This window comes from Urtica dioica, chromosome 8 (assembly GCF_054948205.1).
Source record: "Urtica dioica subsp. dioica isolate 48M chromosome 8, U.dioica_male_clone48M_v1_H2, whole genome shotgun sequence".
Lineage (NCBI taxonomy): Eukaryota > Viridiplantae > Streptophyta > Magnoliopsida > Rosales > Urticaceae > Urtica > Urtica dioica.
This window is the reverse complement of record NC_142763.1, coordinates 12974236-12990790: the sequence shown is the minus strand read 5'-3', so window position 1 is coordinate 12990790 and position 16555 is coordinate 12974236. Positions and strand designations below refer to the sequence as shown.

Sequence of the window (16555 nt, the reverse complement as noted above, 5' to 3'; positions counted from 1 at the left end):
AATCTTGATCTATAGGAACTATACTTGAAATTATCTTTATCAAGTCAAGAAAGATATTGATCCGATCTTATTTGAATTACCAAACCAAACTCGAGATAGCTGCCACGAGTTGTTATCTTATGATATATCTAGTATTTTTGTTGAAGCAGATTGATAGATATAATTTTTTAACTTGTTAAACTTAGACAAATGACGTACCTTATCCTAAAATTCAAATTTCGAGATTGGATTTGATTTTAAATCTTAAAACAAATCATCGGTTTAAAACATGTAGATTTTTAAAGAAGTATAAATATATGATATTTGATATAACATAAATTTAAATAAAAACTATTTTTCATATTAAAGGGAAAAAAAAGTTAGCCAATAAAATGAGACATGAGTTATTAGAACAATGGACTTCAAACACAATATATCCAACAAATACTCTTGGCGCAAGAAGGTGTGGTTAAATAGCAACCACAAGCTCACGATCTTTAAGTATTTCTCAATACATGGTGATTATAAATAAGATGACTCGACATCGCTCGTACTTATTGTTCTTGTTAATGTTGAATTGTCTAAACACGCGAGGAAGATGAGTGCGATGTCAATCACAACAAGATCTTGTTAAATTTTACTTTTATGCTCATTTTAGAATTTGAGAGAGAGAATCGGAAAGGAGAGAGAGTGTTTTGGAAATAATTTCTACTTGTTATTTGATGAATTGAGGTTTACATAATTATATTATTGCTAGATACATAAACTAGACTAGATACACCTGAGTAATATATAATCTAGGGAATGTGAAGATATAATTACATATGAACCGTGACAAGTAATAAATACAATATTGGTTTCAAGATTGGTGGAAGTTCCAAAGACGTTCCAGCCTGGATTAACTGACAGGGAAGACGGGTTGTATATGAGTTGAGCTGAGACGACGAGCTGACAGGGAAGACGAGCTATATATGAGTCGAACTGGGACGACGAGCTGAATTTCAATACTCATATATTTTTAGCTCATTGTAGTTATGATTAACTAATAGGGGTTGAAAAATTATAAAATCGTTAGCGTGATTGGGCCCCTTAAATATTAGAATGTTGGTCCGGGCTATAACATTCTTTTTTGGTCGGTTTTGTAAACCAATCACAAACACTTCAGTCTAATTTCAAATATTGAAAATGTGTCATAGAGTGTATAATTTTTTTTCATTTTATTTATATTACCTTAGTCCATTTAAACTTAATAGTTTGAATTGAAAATGTTAATTGTTTGCATTTGTGCGTTAAGACTTAAATAAATAAAAAAATTAGCTATTTTATTGTAAAATAATATTGAAATGGTCTAAAAAAAAATTGACCGGTCTAAAATTATTGAGTTCAATTTAGTTTATTTTCTTATTTTATCTCGTATGGTCTCGTCTTTTTTCAAACCGTTTAAAATGGCCCGATAATATTTTCGAAACCAAATTGCCCATCCATAGATAAAATAAAAGGAAAATACTTATCTTATAGAATGATTTTATACTTGTAGAAAAATACATTGTCCGAATAATTCACCAAATAAACGAAAATAACCACAAATAAGTGAGCATGTTGATATGTTTACATTGAGTGGCCATCAACTTTTGCGGAAAAAACCACGGGTGTATTTTAAAATGTTCTTAAACTGAAGAATAAAAATAAAATAATAATAAAAGAAAAATTTTTAGTTTAAAAAGATGTCGAGTTTGTACCATTTTTTTAATTAAAATGACGAAATTATACTCTAAAATAGATAATTGTACCACAAATATTATTTTTATTGACTTTTCATTGACGTTGACTCTGATATTTATATATGAACCCCAGTTTACCCTTATTCATTTGCACATTATAGCCCTATATGTACTTTATTGTAAAAAAAATAAAGAAAAATACAACGATTTCAGAAATCTGAAATATCGTGGAGAACATAGACGGAGGAAAGGATAAAAATCGACAATCGAAAATCATCAAAATCACTAATTTGAGTGTGAAATCCATGAATCAATTTATAATTTGAGAGGTATGAATTCAATTAGTCTATTTTGATCTATTTCGATTTCAAAACTGAAGTTTAGGGGATTTAAAAAAAAAAGAATAAATTGTATAATTGCCCCCTGATTTATGGTCTCACTGCAAAATGCCCCCTATCTTTTTAAAACTATTTGTTAACCCCCTGCTATATAAAAAAGTAGCAGTTGGGTCCTTCCGTCAAAAAAGAGGCTCAATCGTCAGTTAAATAATCACGTGGAACGCACGTGTTCTAGTAAATAAGGGTAAAATCGTTATTTTGTTAGTCGGATGAGGAAGTGTATTTTATTGTTTGTTTATTCATTTAAATTAAATAAATTGAGGTGTCAAAGTAAATTAAATAAAGAAAAAAAAATAGTCGAATGTAAAAATCCCAAAATCGCATTTCAATTTAATCGAGTCTTAACACTAAAACCCTAGAACTCAAAAACTCTATTCGTGAACGCCCCGCCGACGAACTTGCTCCACTTCGGAGACGAGCTGTAGATTGTCCTTGAGAAGGCAACGACGATGGAGATGATGTTGACCATAGTGATGACAATCGGAGGAATCATGAGCGACGACCACTTCACAAGGTATAGAGATCGACAAAGACGTCGTCGGCGTCTTCCCCGACGGCGGACTTGGAGGTGAGCGTGAAGGAGATCTCGATCTCGGCGATGACCTTGAGGAGGCCCTGGACGACGGCCGCGAGGTGGGCACTGGTGCCGGAGATGAGCCAGAACTGCTCGTTGCGCCACCACTCCTCGAGGCCGACACCGGAATACTTGACCTCGAGGATGGCGAGGCTGATGAGGCAGACGGTGATGCTGTTGGAATCGATCTAGGGTTTAAGAAAATAATTAACGCTTCGGGAAGCGGCGGAAATTTAAAAATTTTCTTTTTCAAGTAAAACCAGGTTTTACTAACCTAGACAAAAGAGCAAGTACACGTAATTAAAAACTATTATGAGCTAAGAAGTTTACTAACCTTTCTTGAAGCTTGATCTTTGAGAAGCTCTTAGAAAGTTGCAACGCTCGTCTCCCCTCGCAGCACGTCCCTCTTTCTTTCCTCGGCACCTCGAGCAACCACGAAAGTTTCTATCACTAAATCACTCGAGAGAAAAGGAATTAGTGAGTGGACACTTTTAAACACTACGACTTAAGAACGAGTCTTGAAGTCGCAGAGCTAAACACTAGGTCGAATGAGGACCTAGGTGCCAAAACAAAAAACGAAAGTAAACTAGAGAGAGAGAGAGGAAGGGGCGGCCAAGTCTAGAGAGAGAAGCTCTCAATCTCTAACTTGTGTGGAATGAGAAAACAATGAGAATGAGGGCCCTATTTATAGGAGAAGTGTTAGCCTTAGAAATGGGAGTTTCCTCTTTTTTCCAAGCATTCATGAGCAATCTCTTATTGCCCATTCTCTCCATATGCGCCCAACATTGCCATTCCCTTAAGGGATTTGTTTCCTAATTTGTTTCCTCTTCTTTGCTTGTCTTGGCCGCCCATATACTTTCCCACATTGGGAAATTTGTTTTCTCTTTTTCTTTTGGCAAGTATCATGATACATTTATGCACAAAATATTCTCTCTTTCTTTGGGTATTATGGGCGCCCAAGTGGCTTTCGAGAAGGGGCTTCTAGAAGCTTCTTCATTTGTTCATGACAACATGAAAAATGCCTATTAAGAATTTTCAATAAAATTCTTATGAAATGAAATTAATCCACAAGGCCCAATTAATCATATTATGGCCGAGTGACATTAAGTCATCAAATGACCTTGTCAAAAAATTTATTGACATTCATTTCATCATATGTCTCAAAAGACAAAAATACCCTTTTGACAATTTTCGTTCTTGTTTTGACTTAGCTTCCAGTTTAACTATTCATACTCGATGTGATTCGTGACAGTGACCTCATGGACCCAAATGAACAAAGCTTGAGCTAAACACTTGGACTCAAAAGTTCACAAACATTTTCCAAGTTTAGCTTAATGCCAACTGACTCCACTAAAGAGTTGACACTGAAAATCTCTCGGTTCAAATGAATTTATTTTCTACTCAAGAATTCAACCTAATTATGATGAGCGGATCCACTGAATATTATCTATGTTTACCCTTCATGAATGTCATCGGCTAGTCGGGATTTACTAAATTACCATTTTACCCTTCTAGCTGTTATTTCCTCAACTCCTTTGTCGCTTGTGAATAAGTTAGAAACAATGTATTGACGAGGAGCTAACAAGTCACATTGTTTCATCCAAAAGAGTCAGGACTCAATTTGGACACTGGCCAGTTCATTTATTCACACTCCAAGGAACAAAACATGAGGTGACATACATTGCATTTCAGCAATCTTGTACATGAATTCCATATCTATGAGAACTTCACAAAGTTACTCATGACATTCTCACAACTTAGTACTTCACCAATAGGCCCTGTTCGGAATCACATAGTGAGTCCGAACTCTGACTTTCTCAAATGAGAATACTAAGCTGTGAAATGGCATGTCTCATTTCAGGAATAAAGCATGATGCAATTCATACATAGTGACTTCGAGACATAAGAGGTTAAATGGTTTGTTCTTATCTTGTCTCTAGAAGTGCACTGGTCAATTCAGTACCTTCGGAAGATACCTAGAAGAACTATAGAGTCTCCAACTCTCAATGCCTCATAACCAGACATCATAGATTCTTCTAACAATCGTACTGAGGTCAATAGTCTTTTGACCCTAAGATTGCGAATATATCGTTTTAAGCAAACTACGAAGAGTTTGTTCATACAAATCTACATTTGTCTCTTCGTAAGTTGTTAAGTTTGTTTATGGACTAAAAGACTAAGGTTTTATCATAAAGCTTCAAACAAAGAAAGAATGAATGAACGTTTCAACTTTATTATTAAATGAATAGGCAATTACAAGCAAGAGTCTTCATGAGACTTTATTACATCAAATGTACAAAATAAAGACTACAACTCTTCTTGTGGGCACCATTGACAACAGATGCATGATGAGGAGGTAGATGAGGAAGCCGGGACGCCAGCAAGGCATTGTTCTGGGAGAAGGAAATCTCCACCGAGCCCTTGGAGATTTGGATAGCTCGGGGTTCAGTCGATTTGGGGGGTTCTATCTTTTTCGAATGATTTTATTGAATAAAAATGAGAACTGAAAATAAAATGAAAAATAAAAGCAATTCTGTTACTTCATACCTCGTCCAAGGATATTCTCGTAAATTCGTTTAACTCTGGTACCATGTGACTACCACGTGACCATTTAACTGACGGAGTGGGCTTATAATACACGGAAGGCCCATAAATTTTGTCGGTCGTGATATTGAGGTCCAATAACCTCAACTTTATATCATAAGTCATCTTCTGTCAGTGATGTTATAAATAAGGGGCAATTATACAATTTGTTCTAAAAAAAATTACACATGGGGCTACAAGGCACTAGGAATGACAGTTTAATCCGAAACCCGTTAACCCATCGGGTATCCGAGTTAAACGGGCCGGGTGATATCCGCTCAAATGGGTTAACGAGTAATACCCGTTATCATTTTTAGCGGGTACGGGTCGGGTGGCGGAAATAACATACCCGACCTGTTAACCCGTTAACCCGACCCGTAAACATAAAAAAAAAAATCCTAGAATTTTGATATAACTTATACGTACTCTCACACATAATTTCAGCTTTTATACTACTATATAACCTATTTAGTAGTGACAATTTTTTTTTTTTATAAATGAGTCAATTTTTTTTATTAAAAAAAGCGGGTTAACGGGTGCATATTTTTGGCACCCATCACCCGGCGGGTATACCCGTTACCCGCCCCGTTTAAATAGACGGGTTAACGGGTATGGGCTAACGGGTATTTTTTTTTGCGGGTACGGGTATGGTAGTGGTATATCCGCTAAAACCCGTACCCGTTGCCATTCCTACAAGGCACGAATAAACAAGAGTAAAACGAGGTTTACATATAAATATCAGAGAGTTAACTTTATGTAAAATCAATAAAAAAAAAGATTTGTGACACAGTTATCTATTTTAGGGTATAATTTTGTCATTTTAATTAGAGTAAATGGCGGCAAAAGTCCTTAAAGTTTCCAGAAACAGCTAAGTTAGTCCTTATTCTTTTTTTTTTAACGGTGAAAGTCCTTAATGTTCAGTTTTCCTAATTCCGTAGGTCCTTAACCCCATTTTGGCGTTAATATGTAACGATCTTAGGTCAAAAACGTTAGTTTTGACTGAAAACATATTTTAATTAAGAAATTAAACAAATAAAGGAAATAAAACCCCATTGTTGTCACTTAAATGAACAGAGCCCCAACTTCCTTTAATGAACAAGAAGGTCCAGCCGCAGCCCCCAAGAACAAGACGAAGAAGAAGAAGACCGAGGAGCACCGCTGCAGCCGCGGTTGGTGCTTGCCACCAGGCACCCCTCCGTGGTCGTCATGGGCACCATGAACTCGAAGCCGTCCAGCACCAGCGGCCCCACAATCCCCACTGGGATCTCGCAGCACTGCCCCAGGATCGTCCTGTAGTCGAACCCTTCCACCGGCAGCCCCCCCAGTGACCGCCCCGTCGTCCTCTGCACCGCCTCTCGCCGGATCACCGCCGCCCGCCCGCAGTCTCCCACCACGCCTCCAGCGAGTATGATCCGCCAGGCTCCCCTCCACCACCGCCTTCACGATCTCCTCGTAGTCGACGGACAGGACATCCACCAACGCCCAAATATACGACGCCGCGCTCCCCTCCATCACCGCCTTCACGATCTCCTCGTAGTCGACGGACTGGACATCCACCAACGCCCAAATACTCCAAGGCCACGCAAAGGTTTTACAATGACAATTTCAAGGACTCTGACTAGCGTCTCAAAAAGGTTCTCGCCGCCGGCTGCTTCGGCGGAGTCACCGTCGGATCTTTGCCGGCTGTTTTATTTGTTTTTATTTCCTTTATTTGTTCAATTTTTTACTTAAAATATGTTTTCAGTCAAAACTAACGTTTTTTTAGCATACATCGTTACTTATTAACGTCAAAATGGGGTTAAGGACCTACGGAATTAGGAAAAGTGAACATTAAGGACTTTCACCGTTAAAAAAAAAAGAATAGGGACTAACTTAACTGTTTTTGAAAACTTTAAGGACTTTTGCCGCCATTTACTCTTTTAATTAAACATATAATACAAACTCGACATTTTCGAAAATTAAATGTTAAACTCGACATTTCACTTAAACACATAATATATGCGTCATTTTCGCTTCAATTTACACTCAAGACCAATCATTTGTAACTTTAATGATCCATTTCCCGTCTTTTTCAATTTGTGGAGGACACCATTAAATTGAGCCCACAAAAGTTCTCATTTGAAGTTTTCAGTACCCATAATGGCTTCCAGTGAGAGATGGCGGTGTGTTTGGTAAGTAGAATTCATTCTCTAAATCCTTCTATTTAGGTCTTGTTGTCCCTAATTGCAATTTTGAATGCGCATTAACTAAATAAACAAGAAAAATTACACGGATTAAGCCACTTGACATGTTGGTATTGCAATCTAACCAACGTTTCATTTAAGTTTCAAATGTAACCACAAATGATGACGTGGTTTTATTAGTCATTTAACAAATTACTATATTAACTTTTATTAAAATCAAATGGGGTTAACTTTAGTTAATTTCTGTTTATTTTGGACACGATAAGTTTTCGCTGGCTGAAACGTTGACTAGAAGTTGGTTTCTATGATTTATGTTATAGAGAAATTGCCCCATTTGCCACTAATTTCATAACATTTTCCACCAAAAGACTAATTTGGCCCAAAATGTCACCGATATGTCAACAATGTTGACATCTAATAGTGAAGGGTAAAAATAGATGTCAACATTGTTGACATATATGGTGATATTTTGGGTCAAATTAGTCTTTTGGTGGAAAGTGAGAAAATATTATGAAATTGATGACAAATGGGATAATTTTTCTATGTTATATAAGGGTATTTTTGATATTTTATAACAATTTATTTCTATAAATGTTTAAATTACAAAAATTATCAAATGTTGATTACATTTTTAAAAATCATGTTTGAAATTGGCTACATTAGATTATCCAATAAACAACACACTCTCAAATATAATTCACGATATAACAGAAATAACAACAAAGAAAACAACGCAGTGATATCATTATTTTGAGTGGCCAAAACCCTGGTGATAAAATAGTGTTGAATTGCAAGGTGTGATGATCTATTTTGATAAGAGATTATTATCTAAATGTAAATATGCATAATTATCTGACCAATAATATTATCAAGTGATTATATTCCTAAGAAAAAAATAATGCTACATAATTTTCCACCACTACACTACGAATGAAACTTCTTTCCGTATGAATCATGATAAAAATAAAAGAGACCTTCCTTTGTTTCGAAAGTAAATCAAATCGGATTCTCGATTTCTCATATTGCTTCCTCATCTAATTTCCAACTAGATACTTGAATCTAACCGTATTTTTCTTTGGTGCTGTCCTAGAGGATGTTGTTGTAATTATAATATTTATCCGAAAAAGGTATAGATAAGGAAGAAAGATCGATTATTAGATTAAAAATATCACATTATATCTCTTTCCTATTGATACCCTTTTTCATTTTCAAAACATTAAGAAATAATGAGGTTTTTCTGTCTTTTGCCATTTTGGTATTCCTGTAAATTAAACTAAGAATCCGGGGCATTTTTTAGTGATTGTCTCTATAAATAAAACCAACCCTCTCACCTTTACTTCTTCTAAGCGTACCTCAACGTCCCTGTTTTTCTCTCCCTCTCTATCTCTCTCTCTCCCCCTCTCTCTCTCTCTCTCTCTCTCTCTAACCCATTTTTAAGAACTTCGAAGATTGTTTTCCCTTCGTCTAAGGCTTTTTTTCTCTTTTTTATTTTTATTTTTTTACTTTTAAAAATGTAAAAATTGTAATTTTACTCACTTTACCAGATCTATTTTGTTTGTTTACCCTTTTCACCAAAACGTCTCTTTGACTCTTCCTAAAAATATATATATATAGCGATACAAATATATATATATTTAATACTATCGCTGACGTGGCACTGCACGCAGATATAAATATATATTTTAAATCTCATCACCATGAGTACCAAAACGATGCGTCTCCCTCCCCGTCGGGTTTTAACGGCGTCAAACAACAACAACAACAACAAGCGCAAAGAGGAAGCCGAAGCTGACGCCGTCAAACAATCAACGGCGAAGAAGCCAAAGCTAGAGCCGTCTCATCCTCGGCTCGGCTCATTTCCAGGGAACCAGCTCCTAGCCGGGTACCTGGCCCACGAGTTTCTCACGAAGGGCACGCTCTTCGGAGAGCCGTGGGATCCGGAGGCGTCAGCGTCGGCTTCAGCTTCGGCTTCGGCTTCGGAGCCGATGGAGGAGGAGGAGATAGCCGAGCCGAGGCCGGAGAGGTTGCAGAGGTACGTGGCGGTCGCTGATTTGATGGGCGCAGATGGGTCCCACCTGGCTGGCGTCGTCAACCCAGCCCAACTTGCTCGCCTTCTACAGTTGTGACTTGTGATGTTAATTTTTAGGGGAAAGTTTGTTGCAAACACTCGTGATGTAACCCCTTTTGTGGGACCCATTTTGCTATTGATAATTGAAGAAAATAAAATGTACAAATTGGCTCCTCCGTCTATCTTGGTTTTTTTTTTCTCTTTGTTTTTTTTTTATAATAATTATTACTTAAATTTAGTTTTCCTGGAATTGCAGTGAGATTGAAGAAGTTTACAAATCTGAATTATTGTGTTATTTTTATTTTAGCCATTAATCCAGGGATGATTTGTCGGTTTTTTTTTTTTTTTTTTTTTTTTTTTTTTTTTTTTTTTTTTCTAAATTCAATTTTCTTAAGATCCAATATTATTGCGTGTTGTCTAGAAAGGAATAACAGTTGTGTCTCCTGAAGAAGATTTAATGCGTGTTTTTATTGCATGATTTGTTTTCTAGAAAGAAATTGGGAGATGATTACGATGCAACCGATTTACTGATAAGAGGAAATGGCTGTTCTCACCTCTCATATACAACAAACCCTAGCACACACATCAAGAACAAAGAACAATTCCTCTTGTTCAAAATTCTCACAAGTGATCTCTGAGACCCAAATCTCATAAGAACGATCAAGGAGATCTCCGCAAGAATTAAAACAAAAAGGAATCTCTACAAATGTATATAGAAGAATAATAAAAAGGCGAGAATCGTAAACAACCATACAAATCGAGAGAGAAATGAATGGATCGAAACATCTCCAGCTAAAAAAGTTTTTATCTAACAAATTAGGTTTAGATTTTAGACAAGTTTCGAGTCGCCGTAATCACAGATATGTTGCGCTCTTTAATTTACGGGTAAATCGCTTACCGCACCAACATATCAATGGGTAAATAAGAAAATGACGCTTAAATTTTTCCGACTCAATAGGTAAACCGCTTATTTACGAGAAATTTAAGGCTTACCAAAAATAAATACATGCAAAATAGAGTATCCTATTGTATATAACCAACACAAACAAGGATAAATACTGTAGAAAAATATTTTTAATGTGTATATTGCATGATGACGGGTGAACCATTAGTAATTTATAAGGGTAAAGTAAAGGCTTCACAAAATGGGTCGAAGCGGAGTCATTAGCCCATACATCCAAAAGAAAATGGAGATATTTGCCTGAAAAAACATCATTTTCAAATTTGGAATTCCGAACGGTACGAAATCCAGAAGGCCTTCTCCACTCTAATACACCCCCAGACCAATAAACTTGTCGAAGCTGTAAAAAAACGATCAAGGATGGGTTGAAAACAAGACTCAATAGCATAAATGAAGCTGGGTAGAAGAATTGTCAAGAGTTCTGTGGGTATATAGAATATCTAAGCATTCTTCTACATGAGAAAGTCTTTTCTCTTTAGCATTTGGTACTGAAGCAATCGTACCAGTCGACGTCGGCATCAACACACCAACCGGAGAAAACTATGTGGATGAGGTAAATAATCTCAACCATCAATTTGAACTCGAAAAAATGTTGTCGACGAAAAAGTTTCGGGCGGTTCGACCCAAGGTCAGACCAAGTGGCCGCACCCAAGTCAAGTGTGGGAACTCGAAAGTCTCGAGTTGTCGTTCTCTATCCCAAAAGCGTTCTCTGAAGAGAGAATAGGGTAAATTGGGGGTGACTGCGCTTCTTGTGAGCTCATACGTATTCGAGTTGCGGGATCAAGCCATTACGTAGTTCAATGCGAGTGTATTCGCTATGTGAGGCACGGAGCCTGAAAAGTGTGCTCGACAGAGGAAACAGAGCACGGATAAGTCCTCGGCAATGTTTTAAGACTCTAGAATCGAGTGACCCGAGATAGAATATGTGTTTTCTCTTGGAGGTGATGGAGATTCTCAGTAGAGAATTCTTGGCGCAGTTGTGTGCGGGAGATTAAATGCTCGTTAGAGAAACTGCGTGCAGAAAGTCTCTGGCGGCATTTCAGAACTCTGAGAGCGAGTAATCTTGTGCGTGCTGCAACGCGAGCGAGCATAGGCTCGCCTTGGGCCCGTTTTGAGTAGCCATTAGCCTTAGTGAGCCTTGATGGGCTTTTTTGTGGCCCGGCCCGTTGGGCCTTTGAACTCAGAATTCGACGCGGAATTTTTCGTAAGTCGGGAGGAATTTAATAATTTTCGAAAACCTTTAACAACGAGGTAATTAAACAGGCACCGTCTTTTGGATATTGTTGAACTGGGAAACAAGGCATGTTGGGAACAAATGCTGGCTTTTGGAAGTGGTTGAGAAACTTGTGAAGTCAGAAAAATCCCACGGAGTAACCGGAAAATTTCTTGTTGAGCTCCTCAAAAGGAATGGACCGATGTCAGCATCGCTCAATGGCAGAGCGCCGGGTGATGAAGCTACAAATTGTGAGACAAGTGAGGCCTGTTGTGAAAGGCCACAAATTTGAGTCAGATTTTAGAACCTGTGGATGCTTGAGTAGCAGAGGGGTCTAATTTATATATTTTCAATTCCTACTTCCAATTCTACACATCAATAAATTATTTAAAAATTAAACCCATCTCTCTTGTAAAGTTCGTTAACCATCATTATTATTGTTTCTTTTCTTATACACCCAATCTCCTTTGTGCGCCAAAGCCTTCATGGCACTTGTGTCATAAACTGCACAACCATATGAATCATGCACGTGTGACGATTTTCTTCCATAATAAACTATATCAGCTAAATCATGTATATATTACAAATCAAGAATGTTAATCAACAACACAATACACCCAAAGCTATATGCACTCTTGAAACAAATAATAGGCACTTCATGAAAGTTCTTAATTTGCCATGTTGAGTGTAACATATACATCTTATTTTGGTGAATGTTAGAAGAGATTGGAGAATCAATCACCAGAATTGCATTCATGTCTGAGCGAAAGCATAGAGTACACCGGTAAAACTTCCATCAGCCAGTGAGCTCCTCCATCAATCCCTGTTGATTAATGGCATTGCGAAATAGATTAGGAATAAAGTAAATCAGAAAGACATGCTAAAATATCACCAAGCATTTGGACTTGGACCACACCCTTGAGATGAACTGTTCTGCATCAGTTCGTTTGAGAAAATGCATTGAGTGACGAGTGAAATTGGCGGTCTTGTCATCGCTTAGCACTATTCCTTCACCGATATCGTCAAGAACCCTGACCTGAATATAGGGGTCTTTTGGAGGAACCATATCCTGTTCAAACAAGAAAATATTCTTTGAACATTCCACAGCATCTATTATTATAAAGAAGAAGAAAAAAAAGGCATTGCAGCTTCAACTTTGTGCAGAAACCGAAAAAGCGCCAGTCCAGAACTTACCACAGCCAGATCAAGATCAATTTTCGACATATATGATTTCAAAGAAGCCGAGTGTTTCTTGAAATACTCTTCCTCCAAGTGACTGAGCTTCTCTTGAATTTCTTGAGGAAGTACCAACCCAACATTCCAAATCAGATTGCGTAGAGTCTCAACTCTGTTGTACCTACATATACGACCATTACAATAATTGCATTCTGAATCTTGCATAATCAGTAAAAAGATTGATCTATTATTAACACGAGAGGAAAATGTACTCACAAATACGACATAAGGCAGCGTTTGTTCCGAACTAAAGAAAGGTGGTGGATGAGAGCCCCAAAGTGGTCTTCGTTTTTGTTTGTTTCGACATCCAATCCATTCTCCTGCATGTTTCTGTTGCGAAAAAAAAAAGAGAGCCTAAATCAATAGCCCTCCAATATACAATGTAACTAAAGTAAATGAACAAAATACATTATTGAGCCCAGTTCAAACATTTTTTGTGTCTACAAAAATTCCGAAGATAGCTTCAAACAGAAATTTTTCAGCACATCACAACACCATGAAAATCAACAGATCAAAGATTTTTCTTGATCAATAGTATTACCTTATAAGAGATTGAATCTCAACATAATGCTGACTGCATTCGGCAACTACTTGATCAAATAGGTCACTCTGCAATATCGAATCAAATTGATCAACGCAAAGGAAAACAGTTGCTCTTTGAATCGGGTCATAGTTCTCAAATGAAATAGTTTCAAGTGTCAAAACATAGATATTCTCAGCATAATTAGTGGACTGCGTCGCAGACGGGCGAAATAATATGAAATGATTATTTGGTTAACTACAAATCAAATTTACATGAAATAATGGCTTCTTGTTCAGATTAAGATCAAACAAAAACGGAAATTACATTATACGGCGTGAGATGGCCTTTCTCTCCGCCGCTAAGCTCTTTCACCAGTTGGCATGCCTTTCGTCCGTACATCTTCCGAATTCAAAACGCAGATCCCCTCCGAACAATCTCCCTCGGAAGAAGAAGAAAAAAAAGAGAGGGAGAGAGAAAGAAAGTGTTTCTGCGTGTAAATGAGTCGATTAAAGAAGACGACCTTGAAGCACGAAGAACCCGAACACAGATCCGAAACGCAAAGTCTCGAAGAGATATCGAAGAGCTTAGAATCGATAATTTTCCTCTGATACCTTTCACTTTCAGAGGAAAAGATTATTTGGGGATTTGGCGGGACAGAATATAGAATTTATAGATCAAGCGCCAAAAACAGAGCAAGTTGATCTCCGATTGAGTGTTTGTAAGAGATCCAACGGTGATTCCGATACGAGTCCAAGGGCGGTACTGTGAGCAAGCCTTCACAAAATACGATTCAGTAACAGCGTGTCGTCAATGCGTTTTAAATCCCTTTCATGATAAGTCTTTTAAAAATGGATAAGAAACGACAACACTGTGTGTATTTCCGCTTGTCGTTTATGTCATTTTATACTGTAGTGCCCCTTTTTAATTTTTTTTTTTATTTTAATTAACTTGAAGCGTTCAATTCTTTTTTTTTTTTTTTGAGGGATTGAAGCGTTCAATTCCAAAGTAACTAATTAAAACAAAAACACACTATAAAAAAGGAAATGTCAAAATGCCATTTTAGTAAAGAAAAATTACACGGACTCTCTCCCCAAGTAAGAAAACAATAAAGAAGGAAACAAAGTGCGTGTCATTTCATCAAACACTTGGTGAGCTAGCAAAGTGCGTGTCATCCGATCCGATTTCCCGCGCAAACGAAATGTCGCTCTTTCAATCTTCACTCATTCCCACCACACTCCACCTCTCCCCCGCCATGAACCGCCTTCCCCGCCGCCGCACCGTCGCCGCCGTCTCCGGCCAGCCCAACCCACCAGAACCCGAGCCCGCGAAGGCAAAGCCGGCCAAGGCCGCGAAGGCAAAGCCGAGCTTCCCAGGCGAGGTCCCGAGAAAGCCCCGCCGCGGCCGCCGGAGCGAGGCCCAGGCCGTCGAGGATTACGTCAGGTCAACGCTCGAGCGCACTTTCGCCGCCATCCGCGAGCAGGACCCCGAGGCCTTCGAGAACATTCCGAGCCCCATCGGAGAAAGAAAATTCGACGATGACGATGACGTGGCGGCGGAGGCGGAGGAAGAGGCGGTGGTTGAAGACGAGAGCGAAGAGTGGCCCGTGGACGCCGAAGTTGGGTGGGGAATCAGGTCGTCGGAGTACTTCGAGAAGCATCCGATAAAGAACGTTGTGGATGAGGACGGGTTTGAGATCGACTGGGAAGGAGAGATTGACGATAATTGGGTCAAAGAGATCAATTGCTTGGAGTGGGAGAGCTTCGTTTTTCACCCTAGCCCCATCGTCGTCCTCGTCTTCGAGCGCTACAACAGGTATTCATATCTTCACACACACACACACACACACATATATATATATATATATATATATATATATATATATATATGTTGTGACTAATGCAGTTTCTATTCAACTAGATTGCAATAGAATTTGTGATTCTCTAACCTATATGAACAAGCAAAGAACAACCAACACACGAGACACAAGTTTTTACCCTGGTTCGATCATAAAAGATCTAGTCCAGCACTTATGAGTCTTTCTTCTATTTAAGATACAACGATGAACAAGGCTTCTCTTAGCCCTTTTCACAAACACCTCACAAGCACTCACCAAGAATTATTTCCCTTACAGTGATTCTTCTTGTAAGTGTTTCCCGTGTTTGATTTTCGACTAACTCACTTGATACTAACCTCATCTAATGCCTTTATATACTAGGCTTACAATCATGTCTCTACTAGCCGTCACAAACAGACAAATTAATTAACTCCTTTAGCCACAGATGACGTGCTCAGGAAGTTATCTATGCCTTAGTCTTCCAACGGCTACTAACCATACTGATATTAGATCATTCCTCAACAATATATATATATATATATATATATATATATATATATTCCCGTATGGTATTAGAATGTCACCAATCATGGTTTTTGTTGACAGGGCATCTGATAATTGGAAGGCATTGAAGGAGCTAGAAAAGGCAGTCAAGGTGTATTGGGAATCAAGAGATAAATTGCCTCCTCGGGTACTTTGACCTCAACCTTCTTACTTTTGGTTTTGTATTAAAGCTGGTTATCGAATTTCAAGTTCTTGATATTCAGCTCTGAACTTTATTGCGACAGTCGGTGAAGATAGACATTAATATCGAGAAGGATTTAGCTTATGCGCTTAAAGTTTCGGAAGGCCCTCAAATTATGTTCTTGCGTGGAACCAGGATTCTGTACAGGGAGAAAGGTGAGAGTTTTGATTGCGAATTTCGTTCATGTTTCGAAATTCGGATCTCTCCTAAAACGTAATGGCGGGTTAATAATTTTTCTTTTTGACAGAGTTTCGAACAGCTGACGAGTTGGTCCAAATGATTGCTCACTTCTACTACAACGCGAAAAGACCTTCATATGTACGCGTTTCTGCTAAATCATAACCTTATTAGCACTAATTTTTATGTTGTGCTTATTAGGAACCACTTTTTTTTACATATTCTTTTATGGATTTATTGTGATCGTCTTGTCCATAATTTTCTATGTTGAATGGAATATGCATAGGGAACATAAATATGCGTAGAAAGAAGTCTCAAAGTCGGTTTTCATATAGTCAATTCATGGAGCATCATGCATAG

General features: G+C 38.0%; 3 protein-coding genes across 3 annotated transcripts; 2 read left to right on the top strand and 1 right to left on the bottom strand.

Annotated features, from left to right (window-relative positions):
• Window positions 1-8812: 8812 nt before the first annotated feature.
• On the top strand, window positions 8813-9682 carry LOC149388275 (uncharacterized). The gene has a single exon (XM_089623577.1). The coding sequence runs from the start codon at window positions 9136-9138 to the stop codon at window positions 9562-9564; it is 429 nt and encodes a 142-aa protein (XP_089479703.1). The 5' UTR covers window positions 8813-9135; the 3' UTR covers window positions 9565-9682.
• Window positions 9683-12157: 2475 nt separating this feature from the next.
• On the bottom strand, window positions 12158-14236 carry LOC149388274 (uncharacterized). Its single transcript, XM_089623786.1, has 6 exons — window positions 13764-14236; window positions 13458-13525; window positions 13133-13246; window positions 12875-13037; window positions 12597-12749; window positions 12158-12503 (listed from the first exon to the last, which is right to left on the bottom strand). The coding sequence occupies exons 1-6, from the start codon at window positions 13836-13838 to the stop codon at window positions 12477-12479; spliced, it is 600 nt and encodes a 199-aa protein (XP_089479912.1). The 5' UTR covers window positions 13839-14236; the 3' UTR covers window positions 12158-12476.
• A 287-nt stretch (window positions 14237-14523) lies between these two features.
• MRL7 (polyadenylate-binding protein 2-binding protein) lies at window positions 14524-16555 on the top strand. Its single transcript, XM_089623760.1, has 4 exons — window positions 14524-15251; window positions 15880-15964; window positions 16062-16173; window positions 16266-16555. The coding sequence occupies exons 1-4, from the start codon at window positions 14638-14640 to the stop codon at window positions 16358-16360; spliced, it is 906 nt and encodes a 301-aa protein (XP_089479886.1). The 5' UTR covers window positions 14524-14637; the 3' UTR covers window positions 16361-16555.